The sequence below is a fragment of the Mus musculus genome, chromosome X, assembly GCF_000001635.26.
Source record: "Mus musculus strain C57BL/6J chromosome X, GRCm38.p6 C57BL/6J".
Taxonomy (NCBI): Eukaryota; Metazoa; Chordata; class Mammalia; order Rodentia; family Muridae; genus Mus; species Mus musculus.
In genome coordinates this window covers 135,653,854-135,672,355 of record NC_000086.7, presented here as the reverse complement: position 1 = coordinate 135,672,355, position 18,502 = coordinate 135,653,854, and the positions used below count along the sequence as shown (strand labels likewise).

At 39.7% G+C, this 18,502-nt stretch overlaps 1 protein-coding gene across 1 annotated transcript in view; it reads left to right on the top strand.

The window, feature by feature from the left end:
* Positions 1–17,658, top strand: part of Tcp11x2 (t-complex 11 family, X-linked 2) — a 39,093-nt gene extending 21,435 nt beyond the window's left edge. Inside the window, exons 3-10 of the mRNA NM_027952.3 lie at positions 2,929–3,040; positions 6,830–6,950; positions 7,753–7,973; positions 11,776–11,912; positions 13,138–13,355; positions 13,452–13,633; positions 14,756–14,919; positions 17,231–17,658. Coding sequence (NP_082228.2) covers positions 2,929–3,040; positions 6,830–6,950; positions 7,753–7,973; positions 11,776–11,912; positions 13,138–13,355; positions 13,452–13,633; positions 14,756–14,919; positions 17,231–17,463 — 1,388 coding nt within the window. The 3' untranslated portion in view covers positions 17,464–17,658. The remainder of the gene's footprint in view (positions 1–2,928; positions 3,041–6,829; positions 6,951–7,752; positions 7,974–11,775; positions 11,913–13,137; positions 13,356–13,451; positions 13,634–14,755; positions 14,920–17,230) is intronic.
* Positions 17,659–18,502: the final 844 nt, after the last annotated feature.

The following is an 18,502-nucleotide window of genomic DNA, read 5'->3' as shown; positions in this document are numbered from 1 at the left end:
TATTTTTCTGGCTCTAGATCTACCTATCTGTCTGTCTACCTTTGGCTCTTGTTCTCACTCTGAGGTTCCAGGTAGGGCTGTGGTTATTGTTCTGGCTCTGATTCTCTGGCTCTGGCTCTCTGACTGTCTGGCTCTCACTCTTTTTTTTTTTTTAATGTATTTTCCTCAATTACATTTCCAATGCTAGCCCAAAAGTCCCCCATGCCCTCCCCCCCACTTCCCTACCCACCCATTCCCACTTTTTGGCCCTGGCATTCCCCTGTACTGGGGCATATAAAGTTTGCGTGTCCAATGGGCCTCTCTTTCCAGTGATGGCCGACTAGGCCATCTTTTGATACATATGCAGCTAGAGTCAAGAGCTCCGGGGTACTGGTTAGTTCATAATGTTGTTGCACCTGCAGGGTTGCAGATCTCTTTAGCTCCTTGGATACTTTCTCTAGCTCCTCCATTGGGGGCCCTGCGATCCATCCAATAACTGACTGTGAGCATCCACTTATGTGTTTGCTAGGCCCCAGCCTAGTATCTGGCTCTCACTCTTACACTGGACCTCATGCTATGTCTCTGGCTGTGCCTCTGGCTCTCTGCCTCTGCCTCTGCCTCTGCCTCTGCCTCTGCCTCTGCCTCTGCGCTTCTGCCTCTGCCTCTGGCTCTAGCTCTAGCTCTACCAAGGGCTGTCTGGCTCTAGCTCTGTCTCAGTCTCTGTCTCTGTCTCTCTGTATCTGGCTATCTCCTTTGGGTTACTCTGAATATTGGGTTATCTATCTTTGGCTCTGACTCTGAATCTGGTTCTGGCTTTCTGGCGCAGGCTCTCTGGTTTTGGCTCTCTGGCTCTGGTTCTGGTTCTGGTTCTAGCCCTGGCTATAGCTCTTTCTCTTGGCTTCTGTCACTGTCTGTCTCTGGTTCTGGTTCTGACTCTGCCCATGGCACATTCTCTCAGGTTCAGGTTCTGGTTTTGGTTCTGACTGTGGGTCCCATTGGTTTTGACTGGTTCTGACTCTCTGGCCCTCTGTCTCTGGCTATTGCTCTGGCTCTGGCTCTCTGTATCTGGTTCTGGCTCTGGCTCTCTGTATCTGTTCCTGGCTCTGGCTCTCTGTATCTGTTCCTGGCTCTGGCTGTCTGGCTCTATAGCTTTCTGACTCACTGGCTCTGGCTCTGGTTATGGCTTTTTGGCTCAGGATCTCTGGCTCTAGCTTTGGCTTCTGTTCTGGCTCTCCTTTGGCTTTTAGTCTCTATCTCTGGCTCCAGTTCTTTGGCTCTGCCTATGTCTTTGGCTCTCTTACTCTAACTCTGGCTCCGATACCAACTCTCTGGTCCTATTATTCTTTCGCTTTCTGGACCTCCAGATCTCTGCCTCTCTGGCTCTCTGGCTCTCTAGCCCTTGTTCTCTGGCTTTGACTATGGTGATATCCCTATATCACTATCTCTATATTTATATCTATATATTTGGGTCTATCCATATGGCTCTGGTTCTGGTTCTGCCTCTGGCTCTGTGAATCTGGCTATGTGTCTTTCTGACTGGCTTCCTGCTTTTGGCATTGGCTCTGGCTCCAGCTTGTTTGGTCTGCCTCACTGACTCTCTGGTTCCAGCTTTGGCTGTGCTCATGGCTCTCTGGATATCTGCCTTTGCTTCTGCCTTTCTGGCTCTTTGGCTCTCTGCCTCTCTCTGGTTATGGCACCGGCTCCTTGACACTGGCTGGCTGCCTCTGCCTCTACCTCTGAAATTCGTTTTTGGCATTGGCTCTGGCTCTGGCTCTGGCTCTAGCTGGCTGCCTCTGCCTCTGCCTCTGCCTCTGCCTCTGCCTCTGCCTCTGCCTCTGCCTCTGCCTCTGCCTCTGCCTCTGCCTCTGCCTCTGCCTCTGCCTCTGCCTCTGCCTCTGCCTCTGCCTCTGCCTCTGCCTCTGCCTCTGCCTCTGCCTCTGCCTCTGCCTCTGCCTCTACCTCTGCCTCCCAAGTGCTGGGATTAGAGGCATGCACCACCACGCCCAGCTTTTGCTTTTGCTTTGAATCTCCTCTCTATCTGGTTTTGATCATGACTTTCTGACACTGGCTCTCTGTCTCTGCCTCAGGCTTTCTGGTTCAGACTTTCTGGCTCTGGCTCTCCTCTGGGTCTCTGGCTTCTGGCTTAGGCTCTGCCTATGACTCTGGTTCTGGCTTTGTCTGTCTCTGGATTGCTGCCTTCCCTGCTTTCTGGCTCTGTCTATGGTTCTTTTTCTGGAATTAGATCTCTGGGTCTCTGTCTCTCACTATAGTTCTCTCGCTTGCCAGCTTTCTGGCTCTGGCTTTCACTGTCACTCTCATGCTATGGTTCTGGCCTCTGGCCTCTGGCCTCTGGCTCTCAGGCTCTCTGACTCTCTGGCTTTGAATCTGACTGTAGCTTCAAGTATGACTCTCTGCATTTGGGTCTGGCTATGACTCTGACTCCCTGGCTCTCTCCTGGCTATGACTCTGACTCTCTGGCTTTCTGTTTCTATGGATTTTTTTTTATGGTACTGTCTCTGGATATGGGTCTGGTCTCTAGATCTGGTTCTGGTCCTGGCTCTGGTCCTCGCTCTGCCTATGGCTCTGGCTTTTAGGTTCTTCATCTAGCTCTTTAGATCTATGTTGCTGGCTCTCTGGCTCTGGCTCTCTCTAGTTTTTGCTCTGGATTTCTGGCTCTCTAGCTCTATCTGTGGCTCTGTGCCTGGTTCTGGCTTTGGCTCTTGGCTCTCTGGTTATAGCTCTCTACTCTGGCTATGACTGTCAATCTTTGGCTCTGGTTCTCTGGTTGTGGCTCTGGTGTTCTGTCTCTCAGCTGTATCTTTACTTCTGGCTCTCACTCAGGCTCTATGGCTTTATGACTCTATTTATGTGTATGTCTCTGGCACTCTGTTTCTGTCTTTAGCTCTCTGATTTCTTTTGATAACTAATACACTAATACCTTTTTTTTAGAGAACCAGCTTGCAGCAATTTCTAATGAAGATACAGGAAAAGTTAATGAAGTTTCCAAATTGAATGTTGCTTCTGAAATTGCCATAGAAAAGAATGATTTACCTGAAGACAGGTATATATTTTATTTATAGATTGATTACTAGGTGAATGAATGCTCTTCTTGGTATAATTACATAGCATAGATGATTTTTGGTCATGTTTGATTTGTTTTATTAAAACATGAAGGGATTGAGTCTGTCTTAAATAGTATTAAATAGAACAGCAGAGTAAGCATTATAATTATTTAATGTAAAAGTGTTCAAATCACTAGTAGAAGGCTCAGCAGTTAAGAGCACTGGCTGTTCTTCCAGAGGACTTGGATTCAGTTCCCAGAGCCCAAATGACTGCTCATATTGCAACTTCACTTCCAGTGTATCTGACACTCTCATACAAATCTCCATGCAGGCAAAACACTGATGCAAACAAAAATAAAAATTACAAGTGGTCAAGTGGGGATAAAGCATGATCTAGTGGCTAAGCCCTGTTACTTTATAAACATGAGGACCTAAATTCAAATCCCCAGAACCCATGTAAAATATGGCATGGTGTTGTCTACTTATGCCCTGTACCCAAGCTATATGTGCAGCAGAGACAAAGGATTACTGGGTGACCAAGCCAGCTCAGTCACTCAACTGGATCTCAAGGAAGGGAGTAAGGATTGAAAAGAAAAGAAAAAACAACAACAAACAATTAGACAAAACTATAACATGACTCCAGCCAGTGCTGAGACTGAATCAGCTTTATTCTTTTCTAGTCTGCTTTTATATCATTCTAGGTACATCCAAAATAACATGGCCAGTTCTTAGATCAAAGACAAAGTAGTCAAGCAAAGTAGTAAACAAGGAGATCACACAATATAGTCATTAAGTGTAGTAAGCAAAAGGCTCACACAAAGTAATAATTAAGTAAAGTAATAAGCAGTCAACAACTGGGCCTTTCTGGCTGCCACCCTACCTCCTGATTCAGTTAAAGGTCCTGTCTCAAGGGAATAAAGTGGAGAGTGACAGAATAAGATATATGACATCCTCCAGCCTCTACATGTAAACTCCCAGAGGAGCACATAGATTACATATACAGAGGCAACAGTCACATACATACAGGCACACAGGTGGGACAATATCAGATTATATATAAATACCAAATAAACCAATGTAATTATTGTCAAAATGTTAAGTATTGCGTTTTAGTGAAGAATTTCAGATCTTTGCAGATAAACTTGAAGGGTAGAGTTACTAGAAGGTAGCCCTAATTTTCTGTAAATTAAGTTGGTGCAGATAGACAACTTTTCTTTTTTTTCAATTTTGATTTTGTTTTCTCTATGTGGGTATATTGTTTCCATATATGTCTGTGTACCACATGCATGCAGTGCCCAAGAAGACCAGAAAAGGGCACTGCATACCCCAGGACAAGATTTATAGACAGTTTTGTGCTGCCATGTGGTTGTGGGATTCAAGCCTTGGCCCTGGAGATGAGCTGCCAGGGCTCTTAACCACTGAAACATCTCTCTAGCTCCATAAATAACTTCTCTAATAATGACATTGCCATTTGTCATGGGTAAGAAGTTTCAGATTTATATTTTCTAACTTACTAAGAAAAACAAGCCTTGTTGATGTTCTTCATAATTATATTGATTCAATTCAATTACATTATATTGATATTGAGGTACATAAAGGAGTCTTTCCAAAGCATTTAAATGTGAGCTAGAAAATGGCTTAGAAGGTAAAGGTGCTTGCAGTTGACCTATTTGATCCTAGAGACTCACGTGGTGCAAGGAGAGAACCAACTTATATAATCTATCCTCTTACCACCAAACAGATTCTGTGACACTTTGCATGTGTGCACATGTACACACACAATGTAAGTAAGCATGAAGAGTTAAAAGAATACTTTTTTGCCAGAATGTTATTTCATAGCTTTTTAAATTTCCCACCTTGAATGCCTCATTTGTTTTGACACTCTAGGGATTCTGTTATTAAAGTACCATCTTGGTTCTTGTGATTCTTGTGTATGTTGCATTTATTTTGTTTGTTGCTAATAATGACACATGCAAAGTACATTTTTATGAATAGAGTTTTCACCAAAACACGAAGGATTGTCTTAGTTCAGCTCATAGTCCCTAGAATCTGAGTTATATTTATTTTCTCTAAATTTACTTTGGGGATTAGGAATGATACTAATTAGCGTTAACAGTACTTAATGGAAACACCATTGTCATTCTTTTGTTTAACACACATTTATTGAGTACTTATCAGATGCAATGTAGAATGTTGGGTGCTGAGAACATTAGAGGTAAGATGTTCTCTTTGCCACTGAGAGGTTCTTGTAGAATAATCTATGTACTATTGTGCAGAGGGATAAATTCTCCCATAGCTAGGGAATTGAGTTCTTCATGAGATATGGAGTTTCATGGGAGACTATCAGGGAAGACTGTCTTGAAGTCATACCACTTGAGTTAAATCTCAAGAGTATGACTCAGTATATTTTAGGTGATCTATTGTGAAAAGTACTCTCTTAAGAGGAAATGTCTCTCCAAGGACATAGAAAGGTAGAACGTAATTACTACTCACTCCAAAGAGATTATTATTGCTTCAGAGCAAGGTGTTGCAAGAAGGAAGGATTCAAAGTTAGGGAATTTTGACAGAATAGCATCATTCTGAGTAATTGAGGCTATGCATCTGTCTTCTGTTATCAAGTTATTGAAAGATATTAGATGAACAGTACAGGATGAACAAACAGATTTGGATTTTTTGGGAAATCATTGAATTTTAGCAAGGACATGTTACAAATTGGAGCAAGATGGTCACTTTATAGACTATTGTAAATGTACAGGATGTTTGGCTAAGAAGGGTTCCAGAGACACTTAGGAAACAGACTCTGGAATTTGTTGACCAGATGGATAGTAAGGGGTAGTAACTGTGGAGTTCAAAACTCTGGAACATATCAGATGAGTGATAGTTGATCTCCACGTACAAGTTAGATTGATATATTGGGGAGAAACTTGACATTTTGGTGTCATTTGTATTTATAAACAAATTGTTCACTGTTATTGCAAAAGTGTTTTGAGAAATAGTAAACCTCCTGGTTTTAGGAGTAAGGTAAGTGAAGAGCAGGTTAGAAAGGGGGAAGTAGTAAATTTTATTTAGTCCTTCTGTGAAGTGTATGAAATCCTTCAGCATTATAAACATGAAAAAATCCTTCCCTACATTTCATACCTAAGTGAAAAATATCACATACTATGTATATGGAAATATAAATGAAGCCACACATCTAGGCTAGATGCAGTATTAAGGTCAAAATTCAGAGTCCCAATATTAGTTTATGCTTCTTACAGAGGGAGAGGGAAAGGGAGGGAAAGGAGAGAAGAACAGGGAGGAGGAGAGGAGGGAGAGATGAAGGAGGGGGAGAGGGAGATGGAGGAGGAGGGAGAGGGAGAAAGAGAACACATAGAGAACAGAGACAGATACAACCTAAGAAAAATATTGAGGGAGAGAGAGACAGAGAGACAGAGACAGAGACAGAGATTTGTATTGAGAGGGGGAGAGAGAAAGAGACAAACAAACACAGGGAGATATTGGGAGGAAGGGAAGGAAGGTCAGAGGGAGAATGTAGGGCATTTGGTTGAGGGGCAGGGAGACAGAGAATGACTGGCATTCTGGTATCATTTTGAGAGGATCCAAGGGTGTTGTTTTTCATCTGAGACTAACTACAGTTAAATTTTCAGCACTTCTCAAATCATAACTCCTTTCTGGACTATCTGTCTGTTTGTTTGTTTCTCCATGATTTTAACTACTGTTTGAAGAATCATGATCCTGTATCAAACCTCTAGGTAAAAGTCAGTTTTCATATTTAACTTTCTTAATAGTCCAGAAAGCCAATTCGTGGAGACAATGTACAATGCATTTTGGGACCACTTGAGAGATCAACTGTCACAAACCCCTCCTGACTTTTCTTGTGTTCTTGAACTTATAAAAAACATAAAACAGGTGAGTATCCAGCTTTATCTATGTTGCTATAAAGTCCCAGGACCACTTTAGACTGTGGATTATTAATATTCATATTATTAATGGTCTAAGTAGCTTACTGTATGAACATATATGGGGTGTATTGACTTCCATTTGTTCGTATGAAATACAGTTTGAGGTTTAGGTAACTACTTTTAAAACATTCACTCAATAAAACATTTTTACTCAACTTCTACTATGTTTTAAGTGTTCCAGAAACACCAAAAAAAAAAAGCGCTATTTCAAGTGATCATTTAAGAGTAACTTGCTTACCAGGTAGTGATAGTGGTGCATGTCTTTAATCCCAGTACTTAGGAGGCAGACACAGACAGATCTCTGAGTTTGAGGCCAGCCTGGTCTACAGAGTGAGTTACAGGACAGCTAGGTCTACATAGTGAGACCTTGTCTCAGAAAAACGAAACACTGAAAAAGAATACCTTGCTTATGTGCCTTTACTTTTTGGAGTAAAACATCTAACATTGCCGTTTACTTTTGTTAAGGGCATCATTATTTTGTGGAGTCTATAGTTAACTGTTGCCCCAGTCTTATTTTTATTTATGATTTTAATGTCATTTCCCTTGAAAATAATGACTTACTATAATTTCCATGAAACCTAGAATTATAATGATCTTCGAAACAGAGGGAAATTTAGAGACTCATTTTTTTTGACACCCTAGAAAATGAAGTTTGACATGCCTTTAGCTTGAAAGTACTGTTCACTGGGTGCATGTTTAGGATTCTAAACATAATGTGGCTCCTTTGATTCTTTTTCCTTTGTGGGCAGATTTTAATGGCACTACTATTACCACGTCAGAATCTTCTAAGAAATGAGATTGAAGAGGTACTGGATTTGGATCTCCTCAAACAAGAAACAGAGCACGGGGCTCTGGATATTCTGCATCTCTCCCACTATATTCTCAACTTGATGGCCCTCATGTGCGCACCAATTAGAGATGAAGCTGTAAAGGAATTAGAAAACATAAAAGATCCAGTACAGTTACTGAGGCAAGCATAGAGTCATGCTCTTTTAGTGTACTTTCTGTTGTTAATAACATATCTCATTATGAATAAATTACAAAGAGAAAAGTAAATAGAAGTCCAAGGCTGAGGGGTTGCATCCAATGAAAGTGCTGTGTCTGGTGGAATCTTGAAGTGTTAAAGAAAAAAAAAAAGAATGCCACAGGATGAAAGAAGAAAGAGAGAGGGAGGGGAGGAGGTGGGAGGAGGAGAGTGGGAGGGAGAGAGTGGGAGGGAGAGAGAGACTTATTCTCTCTTATTTGAGAAATCATTTCTATTCAATCTTGGCGGTTTCTAGACTGCCATTCTTGTGTAATCCTGGTGATGGTCTAAAGGCTTCATTTATAAACTTGATAATTGGATTAAGCTTTCCACTCTCTCAGTAACTCACAGCTGGGATTGAAGTTTACTAGTTTTTGAGCAGTTACCTATTTTCCAACAATACCATACTCTGCTCCTGAAATCTACCTTGTTATGTACCATGAAAGAAAATTTGAGCCAAATATTTTAATAGACTTCTGTCTTATTCTGAAGACATGGCTAACATAAGTTTTCACTTCTATTTTCTACTTTTACTTTTTAAATTTTAACAAATTATTTATTTTAAATTATTTTATTTTATGTTTATGAACATCTTGCCTGCAAAAAAATATATGTGCACAATGTGTATGCCTAGTACTTGCTGTGGCCAGAAAGCAATGTTGGATCTCTGGAATTGCAGTTATAGATATTTCTAACCCACCATGTGACGTCTGGGAATGAATCCAGTCCTCTGTAAGAACAACAAGTGCCATTAATAACTGAGCAAACTCTCCAGCCACTCTTGTTTAATATTTTTGAATTTCATACTATAAACAATGCATATTATTCTTTATCATCCCTCTTTCAATCTTGCTGATCCATTTTTTCTTCCCAATTACTCCTATTCTGAAGTTTGTTTCTGATTTTATGCAGTATGTGTCCATGTATCTGTAACTGCTACATGTTTGTGATTGTAATGGCCTTGCCAAATCCAGAAGATAGCATTTTCTATTACTCCTCTTCATCCTTTGGCTCTAACAATCTTTCCATCTTATCTTCTATAATGCCTGCTGAACCATGGGAGTGATGATATGTGTGTCTTTTTTATGTCTGGGCACTCATTAATCACTTATTTTAGCACTTTGACCAGCTGAGTCTCCACATTAGCTGTTACACAGTGTGTAAAACATATTCTATGTCCCAGGCTAAGATGCACTACCTTTTTATTCCCTGCCCTTTTACTTGGTAAGGGCAGTCAGTGTCTCTGGTTGATTTTGATGCCATGTAAATGATCACTGAGATTCCATACATTTCATGAAATGCTCTTAAGGCATTTAAGTATAGTAATAATTCTACAGATTTCCGTCCACCCCAGCTCATGTGTTCTTCTATTTCTCCCAGTCTGAACTCTGCAAAAACAGAAATGAAGACTTTCAGTGTTTCACAGCTAAAACAAATAGAAAAGAAAAATTATATGAATTGGAAATTAATCACCCACATTCTAACCTTTCATAGAAAATTGTTAGTGCTGTGGTGAATTTTCCTTCTATCAATACCATTTTCCAAATGTAGTAGGGTAGGCACAGTGCAAAGAGCTCTAGAATGGTTGTTGAAATGTCATACTATGTGTCTCTTTTTAGCTCTGCTGCCAACTCACCCTTTGGCCTTTGGTCCCTGAATGGTGCATTTATTTATGTCTTATTCAGTTTCATAAAGAGTTTTTCCAAAAAAAAAGGCATTTTAATAGTTTTTGTCAGGCTAACACACATAGTTTTACTGGGCTCATCCTGTATGAGGCATGATTATGAATTTGAGTCTCTTACTTGTAGCATTCCGTACAGGGATGTTCTATAATGCTGGACTCTTGGGAGGCTGCCCAGCAGCTCCACTAGACATTGCCATGTGTGTGGATACTCTGTGAACTCTACCTCTATGGCAGACTTTTGCCTAGGCTGCCAGATCGTTTCACATATGTTTTTGAAACCAAGATGGAGACTGTTATTGCTTTGTAGCTCATGTATTCTGTGTGCTTACATAATTAGTGCTACTAGGGGATTATTAAGGCTTACCATTGTGTTTTCCAGACTTTTTGAGTGGAGTCATAGTCCAACCTAATATACACCTGAGCTTGTTTGCATTGTGGTAGTTGTGCTGGCTGAGGGGCTCTATACTGAAATTCAGGGAGCAGAGTCTCTAGGTATTCTTGGCAAGCAAAAGGTGACATCCTGTAGGTATGTCTCTATAATCTTACAATAAAGGTTCTTACTTGCCTCTAAGATCTTTGAAATTCATTAGGAGGTGTATTTCCCATTGTTGTGTGACCAGCATATAATTTCCTTCTGTCCACACTCATCTCATTAGAAAAGGAATTACTTAGGTATATTTGGTTTGATCCTATTGGGTTTTTACTATTTACATTGTCAGTTTTAATTTTTCAAGTTAGTCTACTCTCCTTATGTTTCAATTTTCTTTTTTTTTCTTTCCATGTATTTCTACATGTGATTAAAACTAGCCAGGTAACTCCTTCAGTATCATGCTGAGAAAATTCTATTGCCTAATATCTTAGGACATTGTTCTCAAAACTTACATTCTGTAAAACACTTTGAATTTGGACACAATTCAAAGTATTTGCTACTTCATATCAAGGGCTACTTTTAAGCTACTTTCCTATAAGGTAAGGCTATCTGTTTTCCAGTGAGACTTCTCATTTTAATTTGAAACTTCATCATACTGGTCTTTAGTATCTATATTTCTGCCAAAATTTTGATAATGAATATTTTAGTAATGTCCAAAAGCATCAAACATATTACAAATATTATTCCCTTCTTAGCCCTCATTCAAGTCATCCTTAACACCACAGTCACATTAACAACCTTTTTTTTTTCATGTCTGATTTTTAAATTTTTTTTCCAATTTTTTATTAGGTATTTACTTCATTTACATTTCAAATGCTATCCTGAAAGTTCCCTATACCCTTCCCCCCACCCTGCTCCCCTACCCACCCACTCCCCATTCTTGGCCCTGCTGTTTCCCCTGTACTGTGGCATATAAAGTTTGCAAGTCCAATGGGCCTCACTTTCCAGTGATGGCCGACTAGGCCATCTTCTGATACATATGCAGCTAGAGTCAAGAGCTCCGGGGTACTGGTTAGTTCATAATGTTGTTCCACCTATAGGGTTGCAGATCCCTTTAGCTCCTTGGGTACTTTCTCTAGCTCCTCCATTGGGGGCCCTGTAACAAACCTTTTTTTTTTTTAATAGCCTGTTTCTTTAAATGTTTAGATTCTGCCCATTTTCTACATTTTCAGGTATTTGGTGGATCATCAGTCCAAAATTTCAATAGTACTCTTCTCCCTTAGTTTATTTTGTTGTGCTCAGGGAAAATACTCAAGTGTTTGTAATTTCTAAAAAGCATAGATGTATTTCTTACAGTTCTGGAGGTGAGAGTATTCTTGATACATTATAACATGATAAATAGCATTATCCGGTCAAATAAAGCAACATTAAATTCTGAGCCTCACGCCCTTTTATAATATAATCTACTTATTTGTAAAACTGAAGCCCTCATGACAGCTCTTATTAGGCCCTTACTCAAAGCAACTAATTTTTTTTGATTACGTGTTTAAATACTAGCTACTTTTAAATGAAATCAGTACTTTTCACTTCCTTTCCTATTCTCAATACTGTGATTTTATTGTTCTTTCCTTGAGTTCCACTTTTGAACACCAGATTTCCTTTGAAACTAAATGTTCTGTATTTGTCTGTGACAGGGGTATCTTCCAAGTTTTAGGCCTGATGAAAATGGATATGGTGAACTATACTATTAAGAACATTCGACCATATTTACAGGAACATTCTATACAATATGAACGAGCTAAATTTCAAGAACTCCTTGACAAACAGCCTGGTATGTTTAAAATTTAACTAGAGGGGGAACTTGGCTTCTAATTTTTTTGCAGTGTTTTTTATTTTGAATGAAAAGTTTACTTCTTGGGTCAAGTGTTAAGAGCAGAAAAATTTTCCAAAACAGAAAGGCCTATGCAAATCACTTTTTTAAAAATAAATTTATTCTTTGATAATTTCATAGATGTACATGGTATAATCTGATCAGTCTCAAGCCCAGCCTTTCTTATGCCCTCCCACTACCACAACTTCCCTTTTAAAGAATCCCCTCTCTTACCTTCATGACTTTTGTTTTATCACCACCTGAGTTTGAAGATTACCTGCATCATCGTGGGTATAGAACCATCCACTGGAGTAGGAGCATCTCACTTGGTGGTAGATCATTGAATGACTCCTCCTCCAGTAGCCATCAAAGTAGTTCCTGAAATACAGTGCAGCCCCATGAGCCCTTCCCCTACCCACGATTGGTTTTTGACAGATCCAATCTTATGCAGACTCAGCTTAACTATCTCAGTTGCTTTGAGAAAACAATTGCAATAACCACGTCATGTCCAGAACATAACAATCCATTGCCCTCCTGTCTGTCATCCCACTTCCGTACTGTTTCTGCCTCCTCTTCTATATTTCCTGAGCTTTGGAGAGGGTGTGCTAGATGTTTTGTTTAGAGCAGAGTGTACAACAGTTGCTTATTCTTACAACTTTGAGAAGCCCCAATCTTTGGACTAATTGGTGTTTACTGCAAAAAGAAGCATTATCTGCTCAAGGCTGCAAAGAACACATATCTGTGCATATAAACATAATTACATAGAGGCAAGTTGACAACCTTTTTTATTTAGAAAAATGGATGAATAGGTCCACCTCTAAGGAGTATGAGTTCCTTGCCTGTGAATTTTTGCCAGTTATACAAAGCCATGCATGAACTCCTCCCTATGGAGTGGGCCTCACATCCTCCTAGAAAGTTGTTGATTGCCTCCATGCTGGTCGTGCTCGTATAGTAGATCTGGTTTGGAATATTGGTATTGGAGTAAACAAGGTCCACAGGTTGGTTTGGAGTTTGCCACCAGCTGTCTGCAGAGTGCCTTGTTGGACTATGAAAGCTATTCTGGAAGGAAATAACCATTTCACTTCCAGCTTTTAAGAGTAATGTTTTCTTCATCAAGAAACTATCTCCAAAGTCTCTAACGTTATGCCTTGGAGTTTAAACATACATGTTCCTTTCTCTTCCATAGATCGACTTGATTGCACCACAAAATGGATGACTAGAGCTGCCACAGAGATTATTACATCACTTTCAAGTTTATCTGTCACTTCATGTATCTCTTCTGGCGTAATAAGTTCATTTCCTACTCCAAAGCCTGACCCAGATCCACCCAGTCTTACAACAGTGCTATACCAAGGGTACCTAAATCTTGTTCTCAGGGACCATGGGAATGAAGAATTCCCTGAGGTATGGATGTGTGTTCAGGCATTTACTGTGTTCATTACCTAGAAGTCCCATTACAATTCTCCTTTTCTAACAGTCTGTTCTTTTTTGCCTAAACAGACTCTGCTGATGGATAAAGCACGACTGCAGACTATGAGATCCAAATTTCGCCACTTGACTATTCTAGCCTCAGTTTTACTGGTGGCAAGAAGTTTCTCTTGTGGTGTTTTATTCAGCTCACCAGAATTTGTGGATAAATTGAAGTGCATAACAAAGGCTCTAACTGAAGATTTTAGCTCCAAGTATGCTTCATTGATCGCTCTGCCTTTGTCTCTCTTTGTCTGTCTGTCTGTCTGTCTGTCTGTCTGTCTGTCTGTCTGTCTCTGGTGTGTGTGTGTTGCACATGTACATACAAGTTCATTTGTGCAAGTGTGCACATGACACATATCAAGAAAGGCCAGGGGTAAACTACAGGGATCTTTCTCCTATTTTCTACCTCATTTTTTGAAACATGGTGTCTCATTGAAGTTGAAACTGACCCATTCAGCTAGGCTGGCTGCCCAACCAGTTCTAGTAAGCCACCTGTGTCTGCCTCCTTAGTGCTGTGATTATAGTCATGATCCATCACTTTTGACTATGGAACTATACTCAGGCCCTCATGCTTGTTTGGCAAGCACTTTAACAAGTGAGCAAACTTACCAGCTGTGTTATAAATTTCTTTTAGACTAGAATATAATATGGCATTTAGGTCATAGACAGGCAATATAATATTCCATTATTTTTCACACAAAGGATTTTTGGAACCAGGTGCAAAAATGTTGGCATTTTAGGTTTCTCATAGAGAAGAATAAAAAGTTTTCCACCTAGAAGGAAAATAAGATGGGTACTTTGCTACAATTACTCATTATTATGTTTTCTAACAGTGAGTGTATATATATATATATATATATATATATATATATATATATATATCATCAAAGGACAGCGGATTTTTGTTATTTTTACCCATGGCATACAGAGATACCATATTAAAGTAGAAAGAGGACATAGAAATTTAGTACTATTAATTTATTTACATTTTTTGGTAAAATAGGAAAGGCTGTTATGTAAAATATCTAAGAATACCTTTCAACAACATTTAAATCTTCATTACTTAAAAGAATATTGGATGGCTCTTGGAATGTAAACAAAGCCATGTCCAATATATATTGTCCCATATAGTTGGCATAGAGTAATATATCTATGAATAATTTGGAACCTTAAGGTTAATAACAGGATTATTTTACATGCTCATTGATTCAGATTGTCTATTGATGGTGAGAGAATCACATTTTTCCCCTTGGGAATGCCTAGCTTCTAGTATGGGTCTTTCTGGGTTTGGCCCTATATCAAAGAAACTCTATTTTTCTGTCTTCACTTTCTAGGCCAGAAGAATCTATGTTAAGTGTGAGTGAACAAGTGTCTCAGGAAATCCATCAAGGTCTCAAAGACACAGGCCTAACTGCTCTGAGCAGTGAAAACAGGGCATCACTTGTAGGACAACTGCGGAACATTGCCAAGAAAGAGAATTGCATTCGTATCATCATTGGTAAGAGTCCCAAAAGAGGTTAAGAAATATCAATAACATGCCAGGTGGGAGTTAGACTCTGCTCTGAGACTTACTGAACATTTTTTAAATGGAGCCAGGAATTGGTGGTATGTAGAAGAGTTGTAATCCAGCAACATAGGTGCTTTGCCAAGGGATCACATCAAAGGATCACTCTATAGGTATGTGTGATGCAGACATATCCTTACCACACACCTTTAATCCAAAACAATGAAGGTAAAGTTAGTTTATAAAAGGAAGCAGCCATGTATGAAAGTGACCTCTAGTTGAAGGGCAAAGTGATGAATAAGAGAACGATTTGACAGAATCTTCAGAGGTGGGATATACACAACTCACATGTGAACATTAACAGACAGAAAAAAGAGGCTACTTAAGAGAGCAATAGGAGAGAGAGAGAGGAGAGAGAGAGAGAGAGAGAGAGAGAGAGAGAGAGAGGAAGAAGGAGAGGGGGGAGGAGGGGGAGAAGGAGGAGGAGGAATTTTTACCAGGAGAATTTCACAGATACAGGTTGCAGGTGAAGACAAAAGGAGCCAGAGTATGAAAAGGACAGAAAATTAGAACAAATTACCAGAGTTAGTTTGAGTCCAAGGAGAGCAATTCAGCCAGAAGCCAAGAGAAGGCAGATTCAATCAGTTCGCTTGGAGAGGAGTTTGGACCAGACCAGCTGAGTTGAATCAGCCTGCCAGAGTTCAGAAAGAGTTAGACAGGTGAGCTTATTAAGCAGTAAGCCTCTGAGATGACAATTACATCTGGTAAATTAGTTACTTTTACAGTGTTGCATGCCTTTAATCCCAATACTTGGGAGGCATAGGCAGGCAGATCTCAGTGAGTTCAATGTCACCTTGGTCTACAGAGACCAAGACAGTCAGGGATACACAGAGAAACCCTGACTTAAAAACAAAAACAAAAACAAAACAAAACAAAAGGTAAGACATGATATTTGGAAAGCACTTTACTTTTCTTAACTATAATATGTATTATTGAAACAAAATATAGTCATATATCAAAATATAGTCATATATGTATACATTATAATGTATAAATTACAGTACACACACACACACAGAGAGAGAGAGAGAGAGAGAGAGAGAGAGAGAGAGAAGAGAAGAGAGAGGATAAAACCACTACACAACCCTATGTTGGAAAACTGTCCCTACCCTAGCATTTAAGGTGCCATACAGGTTCCTATTGTTGGGTTTAATGCTGAATTACAATATAAAATAAAACATACTATATTGTGGAATAGACACAGTAAACTTGGCCACTTTTCTGATTTTATTTTATGCAAGAGTATTCTATTTGCATGTACATCTGCATGCCAGAAGAGGACATCACATCTCATTTCAGATGGATGTGAGTTACCATATGGTTGTTGAGAATTGAACTCAGGTCCTCTGGAAGAGAAGTCAGTGCTTTTAACTTCCAGACCCTGGCTAGTTTTCTTTTAACTTCTTATACTCTAATTTGTGTATATGGGTCTAAACTTAGTATATCAGCTTAAATATGTTCTTGGAATTTCAGGTATGATGTTTATGATGATCTTGTTAGGCAAAATACATACTAGCATCTCAATTATAAACATGTAAAAATCATTTTAAGAAATAATCCAATGACCAAAAGCCACAATTGTATTTCTGACTTCAACATTGAGTCTGTGTGTTTGTTGAGGGTATGTGCTGTGGATCAATCTCCATACCGTGCATATGCTCTCCAGGCATTTGGCTATTAAGTTACACCTCATGTCCTAGATTAACATTTTTGATAATTCATTATCTTTTGGTGTTTGATGGTATGTCTTTATTCCAAAAAGAACTGAAATAATACATACAAATGAAAAAATGAATGTCTTGGCCACTGTTTGATTGTTGTGATGATACACCACAACCAAGACAATTCTCATAAAAGAAAGCATTTAATTGGGGGACTGCTTTCCGTTTCAGGGGTATAGTCTATTATTATGACAGGGAACACGGGAGCAGGCAGGGGTAGTACTGAAGTAGCTGAAAGCAAAATCCTGATCTGCAAGCAGAGAGTCTGGGTCTTGCATGGGCTTTTAAAACCTCACACTCATATCTAGTGACATACTTCCTTCAAAAAGGCCATATCTCCTAATCCTTCTAATCTCATTAAAAAGTTCTATTACTTGGTGACTAAACATTGAAACATATGAGTTTATTGGGCCATCTTGTTCAAACCACCACAGTGAAAAAAACGTAAAGCTTTGATGAGCAGACAGTGAACTGTCAGTTTCTTCTGAAACCCATTTCTACTTTCTTTTTTCCCCCTATGACAGAACAACGGATGCATTTATTTCTTAAATGCTGTTTGATTCGTGGCATGCAAGAATCTCTTCTAGACTTCCCTGGATGCTTTCTTTTCATTGAGCCAGAGTTAGCAGAACTAGGATGGAAGTTTGTTAATCTGATGCACCACAACCAGCATGTGTTTAGCCCGTACTATGCTGAAATCCTAAAAAACATCATCTCAACACAAAATGATGAAGACGAAGAAAAGCCAATCAAATAATGCTGGTCCCAAGTCCTGGCACCAGGAATCCAAAGAGAGGTCTCATTATGTTCCTAGGATAACATCACCCATGGCCAACAACTGCAGGTGACCCTCTTCCTCATTAAGATTCAGGATGCAACTGTTAGCGGCCAACCGTACAAATTCCAAATGGCCCAATCCCCTTCATTAATAAACTCTTGAGCTGCAAGAAAACATCAGTGTCTTTTATGATGCACCTGAAGCCATGTCCCTTGTCTCTTTCCCCCAAGTATCTGAAAAAAGAACTGGGTTCTCGCTTTTCACTGCAATGGCATATCAGTTTTCAGTATGGTAGACTGGACAGGCATCAAGGCATGGAATATTCTTTTTTTTTATTATTAGGTATTTTCCTCATTTACATTTTCAATGCTATCCCAAAGGTCCCCCATACCCACCCACCCCCAATCTCCTACCCACCCACTGCCCCTTTTTGGCCCTGGTGTTCCCCTGTACTGGGGCATATAAAGTTTGCAAGTCCAATGGGCCTCTCTTTGCAGTGATGACCGACTAGGCCATCTTTTGATACATATGCAGCTAAAGACAAGAGCTCCGGGGTACTGGTTAGTTCATATTGTTGTTCCACCTATAGGGTTGCAGTTCCCTTTAGCTCCTTGGGTAATTTCTCTAGCTCCTTCATAAGGGGCCTGTGAGGTACAAAGAAAATCTATGAGACTATCTAGAATTAAGTACTTATGAAGTCAGAAGAGTACTGTGTTATGAGAAATATTAAAATGAATCGCCAACTCTCCAGCTACGCTGGACCACAGGGCTTCTGCTGAGCCATCTCTCCTGTGGAGGCCTCCAAGTTCCACTCACTACCATGCACCCCACAGTCAGCCACCATATCATAATACCCAGTACCCCGGTAGAATCAAGACCCTTAGTTAACCTATGAGATTTATGTATCAATAATATCACAATGTACAAGAAGCCAATACAATAATTTCAAAGACAATTGATAATGATAAAAGCTTTATCCAAATATTTCTAACCTTGTGAAATCATAGCTACCTGTGGC